The sequence below is a fragment of the Ochotona princeps genome, chromosome 19 (genome assembly GCF_030435755.1).
Source record: "Ochotona princeps isolate mOchPri1 chromosome 19, mOchPri1.hap1, whole genome shotgun sequence".
Taxonomy (NCBI): Eukaryota; Metazoa; Chordata; class Mammalia; order Lagomorpha; family Ochotonidae; genus Ochotona; species Ochotona princeps.
This window is the reverse complement of record NC_080850.1, coordinates 35,135,931-35,155,296: the sequence shown is the minus strand read 5'-3', so window position 1 is coordinate 35,155,296 and position 19,366 is coordinate 35,135,931. Positions and strand designations below refer to the sequence as shown.

Genomic DNA, 19,366 nt, shown 5'->3' with positions numbered 1-19,366 from the left:
CACCTGCCATCTCCCTTCCCCCGGACATACTGCTCTGACAAATGCATGTCCCTCATGTTTATTTTATTTATTTAAAAATTTTTATTAGTTGTATATTTTCCTTCTATTTGTTGAAGGCTGAGAGACAGGAAAAGATCTTCCATTTTCTGGTTTACTTCAAATCCCTGAGACATCAGGGGCTGTGCCAGGTTGAAGCCAGTAGCTGGGAACTCAAGCTCTGTCTCTCCATGAATGGCATTGCTGAAGTAGTTGTGCCATCACCTCCTGGAAGTGAGAGCGATGTGAGGCTCCCCAGCCTCCTGACTGTGCAGTGTGGGCTGCTGAGGAGGGTATTTGCTGGCCCATTGCCATCTTCCACTCCTGCCCTCTGAGCTGCCTCCCACCTCCCAGCCATGTTTTTGAAAGAGTTGATTGTCAAGCAGGATGACTAAGAAAGGATCCAGCCTGGGAAGTTTGGGGTTCTGATTTCTGCACCAGCTGGATGATCATACAACAAGCACATAGGGTAGAAATTGAGGTACAGAGCTTTTTGTTGCAGAAGTTTACGTTTAGGGATGGTGCTGTGGTCCGCTGGCTAAGCCACTGCCTACAATGCCAGCATTTTGTATGGGCGCTGGCGTTGGTTGGAATCCCAGTCATTTCACTTTCAGTTCAGATGCTTGCCAACACGCCCAGGAAAAAAAACAGTGACGATGGGCCAAGTCCTTAGTTACCTGCAGTTGTCTGGGAGACTGGAAGGCGCTCCTGGCTTCAGGCTGGCCCAGCCTCAGCTGAGGCAGCCATTTGGCGAACCAACTAAGGGATGGCAGATCTGTCTTTCAAATAATTTTGTAAAGGGAAAAAAAAAAAGTTTAAAACCCAAATGTAATTATATGATATTTTTATCTGTTTTTACATGCATGTCTTCATAAATAGCTACCAATGTAACAGGAAAATTTTATCCTGTTAGACTTTCTGGTTCCCTGGTTATATCTTGTGAAAGTGATTTATTTTCCTTTCTTGAGCGCATTAGCAAGTTTTGATGAAGACTTCAGAATGGCTGTTTCAGAAAAACTTAGGCCCAAAAGACCAAAACTTCATTAAAAACTTTTTAAGAAAAGGTGTTTGAGTGATAAAGGGAGAAGCGGCACACACAGGCTGGCTTGCTTCTGCTGGTTTAGCCCTGGGGTGTTCTGCACAGTTGGGGAACCCCTGTGGTGGGTTGGGGGGTGACTCAGTGCTGCCCTCTAGGGTCTGCTAGCAGGCAGTTGGAGTAAGGAGCAGGGCAGGATATCTGATACGAGATGACCTAAATGTCAGGTTCCTGCCTTCCCCTGTTAAGCTTGTTAATCATGTTCTCACTCCGCATTCACTGACTCACTGATGTGGAGTAGAGAATTACTTCTCATAGAAGCAATCTCAGAGGAGTATGGAGAATTCAGAGTAACTGGGAAACATTTCTTGGTAATTTTCTGTTCTGAGGAAGAAATTGAATTCATGTGTACATGTTGCTTGCAATTGAAGTGAGGTTAGTTTATGATGTTTGAAATCTTGGTTTCAAAAATCATTAGTCTTTTTGATGTCATTTTGATAATGTATTTGTAAATGTTTATATAAAGATTTGTGACTTACTGAATGTGGACTGATTTAGGAGTTTGTATATAGATCTGTTTTTCCATTTTTATACTTTGGAGAACATGCTTGGGCTGTTAGAGTAAAACTACTAATCCTGTATTTTTCTCTTTCTCTTCCCACCACACCCCACCCCAGAACTTTGACCAGAATAAACTGGAAGAAGAAATGCGAAAGCGAAAAGAAAGAGTAGAAAAATGGCGAGAAGAGCAGCGTAAAAAGGCCATGGAAAACATAGGGGAGTTGAAAAAGGAAATTGAAGAGATGAAGCAAGGGAAAAAATGGAGTTTAGAGGATGATGATGGTATGTCTGTTTTTTAGCCTAAATGCCTAGCATATCACCTAGAATATTACAGAATTAGGAGCCATACTTGATATAGGGACTTTGGAGGGCTTTGTGTGTGTGTGATGTAATACTTATTATTTTATCCATTTTAAGTGTAAGTTGGCAGTAGTAAGTACTTTCATTATTGTGCAGCCATCACTGTAATGTGTTTCTAGGCATTTTTGTTTGTCTCAGAAACCTTGTAGCCATTAAACAGCTATCTTTCCTCCTTCATTCCTGCCCACATAGCTTCTAGTCTACTTATCATCTAGGAATCTGCCTTCTGAAATGGAACTCTGCACTGTCACGTCTGGCTTATTTCTCTTAGGATAGTATGTCCCAAGGTTCAGTCATGTATGGAGTTCCATTTATAACACTACATTATAGTCCATTCTTTGTGCTGTGTTTTGTTTATATGTTTATTTTTTTTTTTTGACATTTGGATTTTTACCTTTTTAAATTTTATTTGAGAGACACACAACATAGTGAGATAGCTGTGATTCAGGTACTTACTCCCTACATATCCCTGGGCCTAGCCACGGTGGAAAGCCAGGAACTCAGCTCAGTTCTCCCAAGGTTCGCAGAGCCCAGTTGCTGGAGTCATCACCAGGGTCTGACTTAGCAGGATGCTGGAGTCAGGCCCAGAGCTGGGCATCAAACACAGGAACTCTGATATGGACGATTGTGGACTTCCACAGAAAAATAGAATTTTGCTGTGTTTTTTTGTGAAAGTTAGAGATTGTGTTTTGAAGAGATAAATAGAATTTCTTTAAGTGGTCTGTCTTAATAGCTTAGTTGTATGAAAAAGATTAGATTGCCTTGAATTAAGAGTCAGGGACTATTTTTTCTTCCTGTGATGTAAGACAGTTAATTTCAGAAATAAATAAATGAAAATATATTTTAGCAGAGAGACGTTAAAAAAAAAGATTTAGGTGTGAGGCAGTTGCAGAGAGAGGAGTGATACATTAAGGAGGGTGAATACAGGAAGAGGAAGAGAAGAAAGAGTGAAGAGAAAGGAAGACATCCTCTACCCATTGGTTCACTCCCCAAATATTTGCAGTGGTTGGGGTGAGTCCAGACTGAAGCCAGGAGCCCGGAGATTCCGCTGAATCTCCCATAGGGGTGCAAGTGCCTAAGGATTTGTACCATTTTCTGGTGCCTTTACACGTGTGTTAACAGGAAGTTTGATTGCAAGTGGGTTGTGCGTTGAATCTTGAACTCTTGATCATATGGGATGCTAGTATTGCAAGTGGAAGTTTAACTTGCTACTCCATAGTGCTGGCCCCAGCAAAGAGATGTTTATAAAAATGTTGTTTTTATTAACAGCATAGAGAAAGATAGAGGTCTTACATTTTGTAGTGTACGCCTCAAATGTCCACAACAGCCAGACCTAGTCTATATCAAAGCTGCATGGCTGGAAGTAAGCCCAGGTTTTCTGTGTGTGTACCAGAGTCCCAAGAATTTGAGCCGTCACCTGCCACGCCAGTCACTCATCAGCAAGAAGCTGGATTGGAAGTAAAAGTAGGACTCGGCCTCAGGTGCTCTAGTATAGGATGTGGCTTAAGTGTTAGGCCAAATGCCCAAACATCACAGAGAAACTTTAGTTTTTTTAGCCGTATAGCTATAAAATCTAGTTACCAGAGCTCCATATGTAAGGCACACTTAATATTTTTCTTCTTTTCATTTAAATAATTAGTCATTTATTGGTATTTATTTATATGCATTTTTATGTTTTAGATGATGAAGATGATCCTGCAGAAGCTGAAAAGGAAGGAAATGAAATGGAGGGAGAGGAGTTAGACCCCCTGGATGCTTACATGGAAGAAGTGAAGGAGGAAGTAAAAAAGTTCAACATGAGGAGTGTAAAAGGTGGTGGGGGAAATGAAAAGGTAGGGGCTTTTCTCTGAAGATTGAGATTCCATTCTGTTCATTTGTACATTTCCCAAGATTGTTTTTGTTTTGGCAATAACTTTTTCTTGGTACCAGAGATGCTGGTGAACTCTAAGTATAAACGTTCTCTGTAAGTCACTTTGCCACCATAATTGGTTTCTTTGGGGTCGTTCCTGCCTGTTACTTTTCGCAGACTTGTTCAGCATTCTCATTTTTCATAGTTGATTCTTTTCATCCTATTTTGGCGTTTTTGTGTTTTTGTTCATTTATTTGAAAGTTACAGCGAGAGAGAGAGACAAGATTCTCCATCCCCTGGTTCACTACCCGGATGGCACAAGGACCAGGACTGGGCTAAACTGAAGCCAAGAGCTGGGAGCTCCATCTGGGTCTCTCATGTGGGTAGCACGGCCCAAGTAGTTTGGCCGTCAGTTATATTTTGCTGCTTTTCCCAGGCCATCAACAGGGACCTGGATTGGAATTGGAGCATCTGTACTTGAAACTTTGTCGCTGTTTTTGTTTTAAATGATTTTTATCTTTTTTTACAATTACTGTTTGTCATTTTCTCTTGAAATACAAGCTGCTCAGGGGCAGTGCCAGTTACTTGTTGTGCTTTTTAATTCATTCAGACTCCCAGAACTACCTAGCTTATTTCGTGAGTGAAGTATACTATCTGTGTATAATCTTTACATAAAACTGTATTTTATAGTAAGCTGTATGTGAGTCTATTAACAAGATACAGTGTATGTCACTTAAGCTTTTTATAGTGATAAAGGAGAAAAGCAAACTTTGCTATGATTTAACTATTGCAAACAATGTCATAAATTTGAATCCCAAATTACAATTATTGTGCTTTATTTGACGTATGATTTATGTTTTACTTTGGCAAGATCTTTCATGTTCCTTTTTGATTTTAGAAGTCAGGACCAACCGTCACGAAAGTTGTCACTGTCGTGACAACCAAGAAAGCGGTCGTGGATGCTGATAAGAAGAAAGGGGAGCTGATGGAGAATGATCAGGATGCCATGGAGGTGATTGTTCTACTCCTGGGACTTTTCTTCCCTGGTCCTGTCCTAAGAATCTGTGTAGCAAAGTTGCAGGTTGCTAGTGTTCATTGCCGAGTAGGAGTAATGCTATTAAAGAGCCTTTAGTGAAGCTTTCTGAGTCTTCGTGTCTCGCTCCCCCGCCCCTCCTGCCTCATCTCACTTCAGTACAATATAGAGAGACGAAATGAAGTGTTGACATGTTGTAAAGATTCATATAATGCGACCAGTGGGATGAGTTAATTAAAGCCACCTCATTTTTACTTTGCGTTGGCATTATAACTTTTTGTGAGGGCTGAGAATGAAGAAATTGAAAAATTCCTTGTAACCTGTTGAGTGTCTTAATAGCTGACATCATTTCAGTCACTTTGAAAGTAAGAGGTTCAGGTTATTGGAACAACACTGAAGAGTCCCGTCTAGAAGTGGAGAATTTTAAATGCTATGACTACTAACTTCTCAGAAGAGGAAAATAGTAATGCATTGAACTCCTTGGTTTTATTTTGAATTGTAGTATTCTTCAGAGGAGGAGGAAGTTGACCTGCAGACGGCCCTTACGGGCTATCAGACAAAACAGAGAAAACTCCTAGAACCCGTTGATCATGGAAAAATTGAATATGAACCATTCAGAAAAAACTTTTATGTTGAAGTTCCAGAACTAGCAAAAATGTCTCAAGAGGGTAAAATTCTTTTGTTAATTTATTGGTTATAGTGGAAACAGGAAGATAAATCTTATTGACCTGGGGAAATAGGGTGGACCTGTGAGTTGAAGGAGTGTTTGGGGATTATTAGAAGAATAAGCAAAAATTACATCAACTTTTACATGTGGAATTTTTAAAAAGACTGATTTATTTGAAAGTTGGTGTTGGAGTTTAAGACCAGTCCAACGGCCCAATTTGGCTGGTCTGAAACGTGGAGCCAGGAACTGCTTGTTATTGCATGTTATTGGTTAAATAAAGATGGGTGCGGCAGCTCTTTCAGGGAGAGTAAGTGATTAGTTACCAATGATTCCCCCTTCCTTTGAGATTCATTTATTTATTTTAAAAAGAGAGAAATGGAGAGAAAAAGAGAAAAGGAGAAAGATGCTCCATTTGCTCTTCCACACTTCAATTGGCTGCTACAACAAAACCGAAATAAAATTGTTGAAATTAGGGTAGTTATTTTTGCCTCAGCTGGTTGTGACAATTTCCTCTTTAAGCCATTCATTACTTTCCTTGTGGCTCTGCTATGAAGTAATCTTAATACAGGGAGCTGCAGATTCTTTATTTATGAGTTTTTAACCTGGATTTTGCTTTGTAGAGGTGAATGTATTTCGATTGGAAATGGAAGGTATTACAGTCAAAGGAAAAGGCTGTCCTAAACCAATCAAGTCTTGGGTCCAGTGTGGAATTTCCATGAAGATCTTAAATTCCCTCAAAAAGTAAGTGGTGGCACTTATCCATAGTTTTCATTGTCTTGCTACTCAAAATAGCTCTCAAAATATTTCCCTCTGTTAGGTTTTAGCTTTAAAGGTTTTCTTGATATATGAAAATGCTTCAAGACATTTATGGAAAATTCAATTAAAGACAAGGCCCATCTTCTGTTTCCTTCATGTTTAAAGGGGGGTACTAAGGGAGAAGGCCCACCCAATTTCCCACCCTCCCCAGGTTCCATGACCTTTTAAAAGTGCTTGTGTATAATTTACATATCATGAAACTGAGCTTTTAAGGTATCTAATAAAGTGTTAGATGCAAAGAGTTGTACAGCTGTGACCGTAGCCTGTTTTAGATTTATTATTATTCCAAATACTATTATTATTCCAAAATAAACCTGTATTCATTCGCAGTCATTCTGTTCCCATCTCTACTATCCTGGATTGCAAATAATACATATTTGGCTATTCTGTTCATTTTTATTTGAGGGCTATCATTCAATATGTAGTCACTTGTGGGTGACATTTAAGCTTAGCATAATCATGATGTCTTTCAGGTTCTTTGTGTTGTAAACTTAGTTCTAATTTCCTGTGTATTTGTAGGTAATATTATTGTATGGATAAATCACAATTTGAAGAGCTTATCCTTAAGGACTCCAAAAGTCTCAGAAAATTCACTTCTTCTTTATTCTTTCTTTGGTTTTTCTTTTTCAGACATGGGTATGAAAAGCCCACGCCAATCCAAACCCAAGCAATTCCTGCCATAATGTCCGGAAGAGATTTGATTGGCATTGCCAAAACAGGAAGTGGAAAGACCATTGCTTTTCTGTTGCCCATGTTTAGACACATCATGGATCAGAGGTCATTAGAAGAAGGAGAGGGGCCAATAGGTACACTGCTTGCATTAAACTTTTTGTAAAATAGACAGCTGTGTTTGCTAATCAGGAAGATATACCTTATAATTTCTTGCTTATGACAATGAAGATATCTGTCCATATCCTGTTTCAATGTGCGCTTTGGGGCTGATTTCCCCTACCAGCAGGTGGAGTGAGACTCCTCGGAGCTCGGAGTGACATGTCAGAAGTACAAAATCAGTCTCTCCTGGCACAGCTCAGTTGTTAAACTCTGCCTTGGCAAGTAGACTCCTCATGCATCTATCTGTTTATTTGCGTAGAGGTTTGTTCTTAGCCTGGTGTCAGTGGATACACCAACTGACCATGGTCAGTAATAGGAAGATGTGTTTTCCTAGCTTTTCTTTGTAATAGCCTTAAGGCTGCAGTCCCAGCACTAGATTGAGGGCTAAGCCTGCAGATTGATGTTTCTTGGTTCATTTGGGCGTCTTCTGCAAATCTGAGTAGGGTTCTGGAAAGCTGTCCAGCTCCTCCCATGGAAATGCAGGGCGCAGTGTCTTTCTCCTCTTTGTGCCCTCAGCCCAGGGTTGTTTCCAGAAGCAGCAGTATGGCTCCTGCAGCACAGTGAGTCACTTGGTGTTCTTTGTTCTGTGATTTGCCGTTGACAGCTATTTGTGTTCTGTTCAATGAAGTGTTTTCCCAGGAGCTGAGTGTGGCCTTTAACTCTGATTTATTTTCTTGTAGCATGTTCTTAAAATTTACTTACACTTACCCTTTACCGCAACCTCTGACATTTTAAAGCTTTTGAAATAGAGCTTTCAGAGGTTCATAAAACAAATACAAACAAGTATTAGGCTGAAAGATCTGAACTTTCTGCAGATGTTAAGTTTAACGGATTAAAGCGCAGCCTCTGGAGAACTTGGTGGTTTGAGTTTTGACATATTTATCTTTCCAGCTGTCATCATGACTCCGACTCGAGAACTGGCTCTACAAATTACTAAAGAATGTAAGAAGTTTTCAAAGACCTTGGGACTTCGAGTGGTGTGCGTTTATGGAGGAACAGGAATCAGTGAGCAGGTAGTTATTTCCCACACCTTTCTCAAAATCAGTGATTTAATAAAAGAGGATCTTGCATTTTAGTATTTCAAATAGTGATTACTACTAAATCCTTAAAAAATACTCAGCATAAAAATAATTGCAAGAGTGGATATTACAGTGGATGAATATTTTCTGAAGATCAAACCTAGACCATGGATATTATAGCTAATACTGTTTTATGTATGTAAAATGTACTGAGAGTAGATTTTTTTAAAAAGGGTTGTATTTTCTTATTTGAAAGTCAGAATTACAGAAATGGAGGCAGAGGCAGAGATGTAGCATCAGTGTATTACTTCCCAAGTGCCTGTGTTGGCCAGAGGTGGGCCAGCCCAGAGCCCGGAGCTTTATCTGGTCTCCCATTTGGTGTAAAAGCTCAAGCACTTGGGACATCTGCTGCTGCCTTCCCAAGTGTGTTAGTGAAGTGTGTCAGAGATGGAACAGCTGCGACTGGAACCAGAGCCCATACAGGATGTTCATGTTGCAGGTGGTGCCTTTACTTGCTGTGCCGCAATTCTGGCCCCAACAAAGTGCATCCCTGTATTTGCAGCTTGAAGAAAACAATACTGACTATGTGAAGGAATGCCTGATTGTGGCATTGATTTCACAGTGTCTCTGTATATCGAACATCATATTACGGGAGCAGGTGTTGCAGCACAATGGATTGGGAGGCCTTCATCCCAAATAGGAATACCTGCTTAACCCCAGCTACTGTGTTGTGTATTATTTTGTTTGTTTGTTTTTCTTTTCTTTCTTTTTTTTTTTTTTTTTTTAAAGATTTATTCATTTTATTACAGCCAGATATATACAGAGGAGAGACAGAGAGGAAGATCTTCCGTCCGAGGATTCACTCCCCAAGTGAGCCGCAACGGGCCGATGCGCGCCGAACCGAAGCCGGGAACCTGGAACCTCTTCCGGGTCTCCCACGCGGGTGCAGGGTCCCAATGCATTGGGCCGTCCTCAACTGCTTTCCCAGGCCACAAGCAGGGAGCTGGATGGGAAGTGGAGCTGCTGGGATTAGAACCGGCGCCCATATGGGATCCCGGGGCTTTCAAGGCGAGGACTTTAGCCGCTAGGCCACGCCGCCGGGCCCTGTTTTTCTTTTCTTAATATTTACTTGCTCACTTGACAGAGTTACAGGGAGAGACAGGTAGGGAGGTGTTCCACCTGCTAGTTCACTCCCAGAGGCTGCAATGGCAGGAATTTCATTCAGGTTTCTCATGTGGGGGCAGGGGCCCAGACACTTGGGCAGACTTCTGCTTCTCAGGTGCATTTGGAAGCTGGATTTGAAGTGGAGCAGCCGGTACGTGAACTGGAGCTCCTATTGGAAGGCCTTATCAAGGTGGTGGCTTTACCTGCTGTGCCAACCACTGCCTCCCAAGCTTCTCCACTTGTGGTGTAGCTTCCTGCTGTTTCAGACCTTGGGAGGCAGCAGGACAAAGCTCAAGTACTTGATGGTTCCTTACCACCCTCATGGACACCCGGGTGGAGTTCTGGATTCCTGGCTTTGACCTGGCGCAGCGCTGGTTTTTGTGCTAGGGAGTCAATCAACATTTAGATTTGTGCGAGGACCTCAGCTACTAGGATCTAGTGCCGGGCCTGCCCCATGATTTTAGCAAAAAAAATAATAAACCATATCTAAAGATCGTCAAAAAAAGAAAGAAGAAGAAAAAAAATAATAATAAACCTAGATGACTGTTAAATTTGGTTTTGTTTCCCAGGAGTCTCCTGAAGGATAAAGTTTATCAAATATTTTACCCATCTAGAATGCATGGTTCTCTAATCAGATAAGGCTGGGATTGTTTGAAGGTACAATTTAACAAAAATTAAAACGGGTTTCTTTCCTGCAAAGCCTTCTAAATTTTTAATGAAATGATATAGTGCAGTGGCCTAGTGGCTAAAGTCCTTGCCTTGAACGTGCCCGGATCCCATATGGGCACCGGTTCTAATCCCGGCAGCTCCACTTGCCATCAGGCTCCCTGCTTGTGGCCTGGAAAAGCAGTCGAGGACGGCCCAAATCAATGGGATTTGGGACTCTGCACCCGAGTGGGAGACCTGGAAGAAATTCCTGGCTCCTGGCTTTGGATCGGCGCAGCACCTGTTTTTGCGCTCACTTGGGGGGTAAATCATCGAACAGAAGATCTTCCTCTCTATCTCTCCTCCTCTATGTCTGACTTTCCAATAAAAATAAATAAATCTTTTTTAAAAAATGATCTAGTGATGCTATAGGATGTGGGATAAATTTCTTTGCATTTTCTGAACAAAACTGTTAGGAGTAGCGTTAAAGAAGAAACAGTAGGAAATTTTACTTTTGTTATCCCTGAGATAAGTTTTTTTTAACATTAAAAATAATACTTTTTTTGAAAGGCAGATTTACAGAGAGTGGTCCTTCATCTGCTGATCCACACGGCCATAAAGGCCAGAGCTGGGTTGGGTCAAAGCCGCTTCTTCTGGCTGTCCCACCTGGGTGGGGCTTGTACCATGTTTTTGCTGCCTTCTCCGACATGTTGGCCGGGAGCTAGTTCGGAAGCGGAGTAGCGTATATGGGATGCCAGCATCATGGGCAGAATTCTGTCACTGCACCACAGTGCTGGCTCCATCCCTGAATTCCATTTAACATTTGTACTTAATTCATTTTCTGAATTCATTCTTAGCAGTTTATTTGACCATGTGGTGAAGCAAGAAATAATTTTTAAAATTATTTTGTCCGTTTGTGCATATTTTATTGGTTTAAAATTTAAACAAAGTGTTATGATAGTCAAAACATTCTGCTGCTACATTGATTGTTTTGAGGTTTTTTTTGTTTTTTGGTTTTTTTAAAGATTTATTTATTTTATTGGAAAGGCAGACGTACAGAGAGGAGGAGGAGACAGAGAGGAAGATCCTCCGTCTGAATATTCACTCCCCAAGTGGCTGCAATGGCTGGAGCTGAGCCAATCTGAAGCCAGGAGACAGGAACTTCTTTCTGGTTCTCCCACGCGGGTACAGGATCCCAAAGCCCTGGACCATCCTCAACTGCTTTCCCAGGCCACAAGCAGGGAGCTGGATGGGAAGTGGAGCTGCTGGGATCAGAACCAGCGTCCATATGAGATCCCAGGGTGTTCAAGGCGATTACTTTAACCACTACGTTATCGTGCCAGGCCCTGTTTTTTATTTTTTTAAATGCTGGTTGTGACTTAATAAATTCACTTATTCCCCCAAGAATTTGTTTGAAAGGAAGAGTGACAGAGACCTTCATCCAGTGATTCCTTTCCCAGATGCCCACAGCAGTAGGGCTGAGCCAGGCCAAAGCTAGGAGCCAGGAAGCCCATCTGAGTCTCCCTTCTGGGTGACAGGGACTCAGAGTCTTCCTCTGTTGCTTTCCAGGCCCTGTGCCTGGGAGCTGTGTTGGAAGTGAAGTATCCGGGAAATGACCAGTACTGCCATATAGGAAAAGGGCATCTAAGAAGCGACATCTTCACTTGTTGCCTGCTAAAAGTAAATTGGTTTATCAGTTTGTTAAAGGTAGCAACATACGGTTGGAACTACATTGATATATATGATCACTTTATTTTTCTTGTCCAGTTTCTTAGATTCCTTTGAGAGGTAGTAACAAATTAAAATTGCCAACACTTTTTGTTTGTTTTGTTTACTGGTGTCAAATTTACATTGCCATGTGGTCATGCTGGTTCCTCCATTCCTTTAGTAGTGTTCTAGCATTCCAGGGGCACAAGCAGGACACTTAGATATGCTGTGCCCAGACTTGGCACCCTGCAGAGCAGTGAAGACCTGTATGTAATGCCTTAAAATCTGTTTGAGTGAGCATTCATGGTAAAAACCCTGTAAAACTTCTGTTTTTTAAATTAGATTGCTGAGCTGAAGAGAGGTGCTGAAATTATTGTTTGCACACCTGGTCGAATGATTGACATGTTAGCTGCTAACAGTGGTAAGTCAGGGGTATTTTTCTTCTCTTTTATTTTTGAATTGTATACATTTTTGTTAAATTAAAACATATACATGAAACCAGCAAAAGGTTTCTGTGTTTGTTCTTAAAGCTGTAATATCTTAAAATTTGTATTGTGATGCTTACTGTCATAATTTTTAGTATTTTGTGATTGGATTTAAAAATTATCTTTAAACTGGCACCACATAATGTTTGTAGCAGTTAATTGAATTGTTAGTCCATTTTTGGCCTAGCTTTCCTCTTAAAAAAGTAGATACTATCCATTTCTTTATTTTGATATATTAGCTTTTTCTACATAGGCATTTGCAGTTTACATTAAGTTAGGATATTGCAGCTTCAAGAAATTCTACCTTTTGTAAATACTGCATGTGTTTAGCGCAACTGTTATGCTTTGTTAAATTATTCCCTATCAAAACTGTTACTAAACTGTTGACATTATTTAACTTCTGTGGAGAAAGGCCCTGCAAGATTTATAGAACTGGGCTTCCGAGAATTAAACCTTCAAAGGTAGGTAACTCAATGCTGTTCCCAACTTTGCAAAACTAATTGAGGCTGCAAAAGTTAGTGTGGAATACATAGAAATCACTTATTTGGGCTCGGTTCCCATTTTGGGGGGAAGAAAATGCTTTCAAAAATTTCCATTGCGGTATTCAGTATATACATAATGGGGTGTTAAAAACTGCGTAGTGAGTGCATGCTTCTGGTAGCTTCTGCTTGGATTTCTATATGTATATAATACTAGTGCTACATGAAGTTGGCGAGGTGGCTTTGAAAATTTTGGTAAGTCATTGTGCCTGTACAACATATAAAAGGTTTTAGGATGGATGCTGATTAAATAATCCTCATTTCCCCCTTCATTGCTGCATTATTAGATTTCCTGAAATTTGTCTCAATTAATTTTACCTTTTTCCCTTATCTGTCTTTGGTTTACATTTAATGACTGTGTCATACATGTTTTTGCCAGGTGATTGATTTCAACAGTTGATAGTGAATGTTTCTGTTAATCTTCTAGAAAGGGTTTCCTCTGTATATATTTTGTTGTTACTGATTAAGAAGCCAGTTGCATTTATTTAAACCAGTGGGAGCACTTAATAAAGTTGGATTTGTATCTTTGTTTAGAAAAGTATATTTACATGATAGTTCCTCATCAGTAATTAAACATACATTTGAAGGGCTTTTTTAGCTGTATGGAAGTAGGTTATACAGTAATATAGAGGGAAAATTTTTTGTATCTGAGATAGTACTGGAGCTTGCTTTCCACACATACGCTGTAATCTCTAATATGTTTTTTCCTAGGTGATGCTGTCAGATAATGGCTGATGTGGCTCGATGCTTCATCTCAGTCTTAGTTTTATGATGTGTTTTGGAGAGGGCTGTTTTCTGAATTTTACAGGTTCTTCAGGCCCTATGATGGTACGCAAGAGACGAGTTTGACAAAATAAAGGGCCTTATATATAAACCCATTGCCAGAAAATATTTGCCACTAGATTAAGATACTGTAGGTCAGATTTTCTTTTTGCTGTTTAAAGATACCTAACCTGCCCCTCTGGTTAAGTCAGGCATTTTAGTTCCCTTTACAGTTATCTACCTATTATTTATTTATGTATTTGAAGTTCTTGGTAGTCATAAAATGTGTCTGATTTTTAGTTTTCTTTTTCTCTTTATTTTTTTCTTCTCATGTTAGGTCGGGTCACGAATCTTCGAAGGGTGACATACGTTGTTTTAGATGAAGCTGATAGAATGTTTGATATGGGTTTTGAACCGCAGGTAACCATTCAGTTTTATCAGTCTTTTATGGTGAAAATATCACCGTAACCTGCCATAAGAATGATGCTTGTGGGTTTCTGAAATTAACATACTTAACCTTGCTGCTTGGTAAAACCATGGGGCTGGAACATGCGGCATGGAAATGGATGCTTATGTGTGTAATTCCTCCTATAAGTTGTTGAGGAGGAATTTGTACAGACTTTCCTGAACCACCTGACAATATCATTGGTAAGGCTAGTATTTCTGTACTAATAATAGAAGCCTGAACTTCAAAATTTCATTATTTTCATTGTCTAATTCATGCTTTCAGCTGCTCTCGTGGTCTGGATTTTTTTTTTTTTTTTTAAAGATTTATTTTTATCAGAAAGGCAGATTGACAGAGATGAGGTTCATACCCCAAATGGATGCAGTGGCCAGATCTGGGATGATCCAAACCCAGGAGCCAGAAGCTTCTTCCAGGTCTCCCATGTGGGTACAGGGTTCCAAGGCTTAAAGCCATCTTCCACTGCTTTCCCAGGCCGCAAGCAGGGAGCTGGATGGGAAGTGGAGCATCTCGGACATAAACCAGCATCCAGATAGGATGCTGCCGCCTGAAGGGCGAGGATTGTTCAATTGAGCCATCCCACTAACCTCCAAAATTTTCTAAACTGAAGAATCAAATGAATTTTAATGTACTGTGGATCCCTAAAACTGTATAATCAGAATAGAACTCTTGTCTTCAGATCTGCTCAGCTCTGGCCATCGTGGCCACTTGGAGAGTGAAATAGCAGATGGAAGATTCTGTCTCTCCTTCTCTCTGTAAATCTTTCCAATAAAAATAAATATTTAAAAAAAGAATATGTGACATTCTGCAGTATTAGAAATGTGTATGGGAAGAGGGTGATGAAAATTTTGCATCAGTCTTTGTGTGCTAATTATGAAGCTGTGCATGTTTTTTTGGTTTTTTTAAAGATTTATTTATTTTATTGGAAAGGCAGACGTACAGAGAGGAGGAGAGACAGAGAGGAAGATCTTCCGTCTGATGATTCACTCCCCAAGTGACCACAACAGCACGGCCGATCCAAAGCCGGGAACCTGGAACCTCTTCTGGGTCTCCCACATGCGTGCAGGGTCCCAAAGCCCTGGGCCGTCCTTGACTGCTTTCCCAGGCCACAAGCAGGGAGCTGGATGGGAAGTGGAGCTGCCGGGATTAGAACAAGCGCCCATATGAGATCCCGGTGTGTTCAAGGCGAGGACTTTAGCCGCTAGGCCACGCCGCCGGGCCCAAAGCTGTGTATGTTCTTACATGAAAGTATGTAAATATTTGTGCTAAGTATTACAATGATTCTCTTCTTTTGAAAGATTTATTTACTTGAAAGAGAGTACAGAGGAAGAGAGCATCTTACTGCTCATTCATTCCCAAAGAGCTCTTAGCAGCAAGGGCCGGGCAGTCCAAAGGCAGGAGCCTCGAGTCTCCCCTTGGTCTCCCATGTGGGTGGCAGGGACCGATGTCACCTCTCAGGGTTCATGTTAGCAGGAGGCTGGAATTGGAAGTGGAGCCAGTACCCTTGAACACTTCGGTATGGGATGTGATGTCCCAAGCAAGGTCTCTTTTTTTTCAAGATTTATTTTATTTTTATTGGAAAGTCAGATATACGGAGAGGAGAAGAGACAGAGAAGAAAATCTTCCGTCCAATGATTCACTCCCCAGGTGACGACAGTGACTGGAGCTGCACTGATCCTAAGCCAGGAGCCTGCAGCCTCTTTCGGGTCTCCCACCCTGGTGCAGGGTCCCAAGGCTTTGGGCCGTCCTCGACTCCTTTCCCAGGCCACAAGCAGGGAGCTGGATGGGAAGCGGGGCTGCCGGTACTGGAACCAGCACCCATATGGGATCCCGTCACTTGCAAGTCAAGGACATTATCTACTAGGTTACCGCGCTGGGTCCCCCAAATAGGGTCTTAACTACTACACCAACTCCTGGTCTGAAATCTGTTTTGTAATGATTGGTAGCAGACAAGTAGTAATTATCAGATAATATATTTAGTGCAGAGGAGAATGCTGAAAGATAGTAGACAGTGATGGAAGAGAGAGCTGTTAGTTTAATTGCATCATTGCTGTGGTCATGTTCCTGAGGTGCTCCAGGTAATATGAAGTCCTGAGCCATGATCGCTCATGAGATAGCTGTGGCAGGTACAGAGCAAGAACAGAAGCTCTGAGGGGGAAGCTTGGCTGCTAGGGGAGCCTGGAGCAGCGTGCAAGAGTGGAAAGCAGGAGCAGGTGCTGGTGCTTTGACATACAAGGCTGGTGGTGCTGAGGCTAGGAACTGGGGCTTCATCATGGAAGTCGCTGTATGTTATTGGTTGTTGCCTGACTTGCAGCAGATTCCTGATCTAATTTTTTTCCAATTTTTTATTTTCCCAGTATTCCATGGGTACATGTTTAACAGCAACACTCCTCCCCACTTTGTCTCTTAACTGATTGTTTTATGCTTGCTTTTATTCCTCTCATTTGCATGCTTGTATTTCTACTTTTTTATATTATATTTAGGCATCGTTTATTGACTTTCCACAGTGGCACATCGATTTTGTGTTTTCTTCCCTTCCTCGTCATATATTTATTATGTTTATTTGTATACTGAGCCAATTAAAACAGTAGCAGAGCTTTGCTGAGAACATAGCCATGAAAATGGTACTTCGTACATTTGTTTCCTTTGTTGTTGTTGTTGAGAGTTTTGTTTATTTGATTTCAAAGGCATGGAAACAGAGAGAGGAAGAGACAGATTCTTTTTGGCCTGTTGCTTTACTCCCCAAGTGGTTGCAGTGTGCTCAGGACAAGACCTGGCGGAAGCCAGCAGTCAGGAGCTTCCTCCAGGTCTTCATGTGAGTGCCAGAGGCTGCCTCCCCAGGAGCTGGCCGGTTGGAAATGGAGATCTATGACTCCACAAACTGGCTCCAAGTGGGACACTTGTGTCTTAGGTGACAGTTTAACTGCTGTGCTATAATGCTAGGATCTTGTTTATTGATTTATTTGAGAAGCAGAGCAATAGGTCATAAAAGAAACTGAAGAAGATAAGACTGATTGAAAGTTGATGTGCTCAACAAGTAAATAAATAAAAGTGGCTGAGCTTGTGTTACCAGTAGAGTTGAGTTGCTGTTTTAATTGGATCCTTATACAGTGTTTGGATAAACTAAACATTATTCATGGCACAGCAATGTATTAAGCTGATTGCTTTTACTTTCTGTGTAACCTCTTGATGTTCCTGCAACGTTTAGGTTTTTGTTAGATTATGGATTCCTTAGGTCCTTGTAAGCTTACAACTAATTCACTGCCCAAGATTACTGTTTATTTCACTGACTCCAGTAGTTGGGGCAGGTTGATGGGATTCTTGGTCACCCACGCATGTGTAAGAGTGCCTAGTTACATTGGCTACTAATGTAACGGCTTCTGTACTTTAGGACCCGCCCCCTCCCCCGTGTGGGAGTCCTGCATGGAGTTGCTCTCTCCTGGTCTTCCAAGAATTTAGGGAATGAAAGAAGATTGATCTTTCACACAGGCTCTACCTTTTATTGGCACCTAGCAAGACGCCTGTCAGTTTCATCTTCCTTTAGCGGTTTCTAGAAGATTTCTTCCTGTCTCTGACTCTCTTACTTCTTAAACAAACACACAAATTTGTTTACTGCAGTGGAGCCAGTACTAAAATCCAGGCATTGTGATAGGAAATGGGGATGTCTCAAGTGGTGTCTTAACTGCTGAACCACACACTTGCCCTGTATTTATCTCAATGCCTATTTTAGCTCAATTTTACGCTTTTGGGCTTTTAGTTCTTCACACAGCTGAAAGTCAATGCTGAGTGTCGTTTTATTTCATCCTGCTTGCGGTGAAGGTCAAGTGCTAATGAACTTCCCAAGTTTTTGTTTATCTGGGAACTCGTTTTCTTTCTCATGTTTGAAGGACACTTTTGCCAAATATATAAGTCTTGGTAAAGCCTTTTCTCCTTCAGCATTTGTGTGTATCTGCCACTGTGCACTGCCTTCTGTTCTCGTTGCTGGGGGAAGTATACTGTAATCATAGTGATAATATGTTCTTGTTACAAGCCCTTTTTTCTGTGTCTAGGAAGTTTGACTGTGATATGTCCTTGTGGGAGTTTCTCTGACTTGCTCTTGGAGTTTGTTTAGCTTTTATGTAGGTTCATTTTCATGACTTATCAAAGTTAGACACATTGTGGAGATGCAAATGGAGCATGAGATCTTTCATCCATTTCTGTCTTTCTAAAGGACAGTTATCTGTTATCCCTCCCCCCATTTCCTGGGTCTCTGCATTTCCCTCAATGTATGTAATGACTTCCTGATTTTCCTTGTTACTCTTAATGTTTGACTTTTTAAAAAAACAGGTTGATGTGTTTACTTGAATGACAGTTGCAGAGAGAGAGAATGGGGAGGAAGAGAGGGATTTTATATTTGCTGGTTCACTAACAAATGAAATTGAGGATGCTGGGCTAAACTGAAGCTCATGAAGCTGCAGGGAACTGAGGACTTGAACCATCTTTTGCTGTTTTTCCAGGCACAGTAGTAGGGAGCTGGATCAGAGATGGAGCAGCCTGAATTAAAATTAGCACACATAAGAGATGTCAGCATTGAAGCTTTGGGCCTAATCTGCTGCGTCACATTTCTGGTTCTTCATTTGTTTTTAAATGACCTAATCTTTAATGCACGGCTCCTGAAAGGGAGAAAAATGAAGGTCTGGGATCAAGGGGGCTAGGGTCTCTAAATCGGGCAGGTATTTCAGGTATCTTACAGCCAGTGTGCTGGTGGTACAGTGGCAGTGGCCAGTGCCTATGTGTTCGCCCCTCTGGGCAGTTGTGGTTACCAGCATACGAGCTCTAGACTCCAGATACTTACTTGCTTTTTTTTTTTTTTTTAATATGTGTAGATTTTAGGGTTGGTTGGTTGTTAATTTATTTGAAAGGTAGTTATAGAGGAGGAGAGATAGCAAGAACTTCTATTTTCAGATTTCTTCCCCAGTGATCACAGTGGCCAGGGCTTGGCCTGTCTGAAGCTGGGAGCCTGGAACTCCATCCAGGTCTCGCATCTTTTGCTGTTTTTCCCAAATGCTTTAACAGAGAGGTGAGTCAGAAGTGAGCAGCCAGAACCTGAACTGATGCCGGTATCAGATGCTGACACTGTAGGCGGTGGTTTAATGTGTTGTACTACAACTCTGACACTGGAACCAAATCTTTGGAGAACAGATTCCTTTTTTTCTTTCTCCGGCTCCCATAAACTTGTGTGTAGCCTGTTCTGGGAACATGTGCACTTGTTAAATGTGGGGCTGTGGCAAGGAATGTTTACTATGGTCCTGTGAGTTAAAATTGATGCAAATTAGCAGTTTACCTTCTAGGGCTTTTCAACTGATTAATTCCAAAGTAGTTTTATCAGATACATTCTTGCTCTTTTCCCTAAA

The 19,366-nt window shown here is 41.2% G+C and overlaps 1 protein-coding gene across 1 annotated transcript in view; it reads left to right on the top strand.

Annotated features, from left to right (window-relative positions):
* Positions 1-19,366, top strand: part of DDX46 (DEAD-box helicase 46) — a 49,866-nt gene that overhangs the window by 13,147 nt on the left and 17,353 nt on the right. The window contains exons 5-13 of the mRNA XM_004586416.3: positions 1,750-1,915; positions 3,674-3,825; positions 4,741-4,854; positions 5,378-5,543; positions 6,163-6,283; positions 6,989-7,164; positions 8,081-8,202; positions 12,067-12,145; positions 13,848-13,930. Of these exons, the coding sequence (XP_004586473.2) occupies positions 1,750-1,915; positions 3,674-3,825; positions 4,741-4,854; positions 5,378-5,543; positions 6,163-6,283; positions 6,989-7,164; positions 8,081-8,202; positions 12,067-12,145; positions 13,848-13,930 (1,179 nt within the window). The remainder of the gene's footprint in view (positions 1-1,749; positions 1,916-3,673; positions 3,826-4,740; positions 4,855-5,377; positions 5,544-6,162; positions 6,284-6,988; positions 7,165-8,080; positions 8,203-12,066; positions 12,146-13,847; positions 13,931-19,366) is intronic.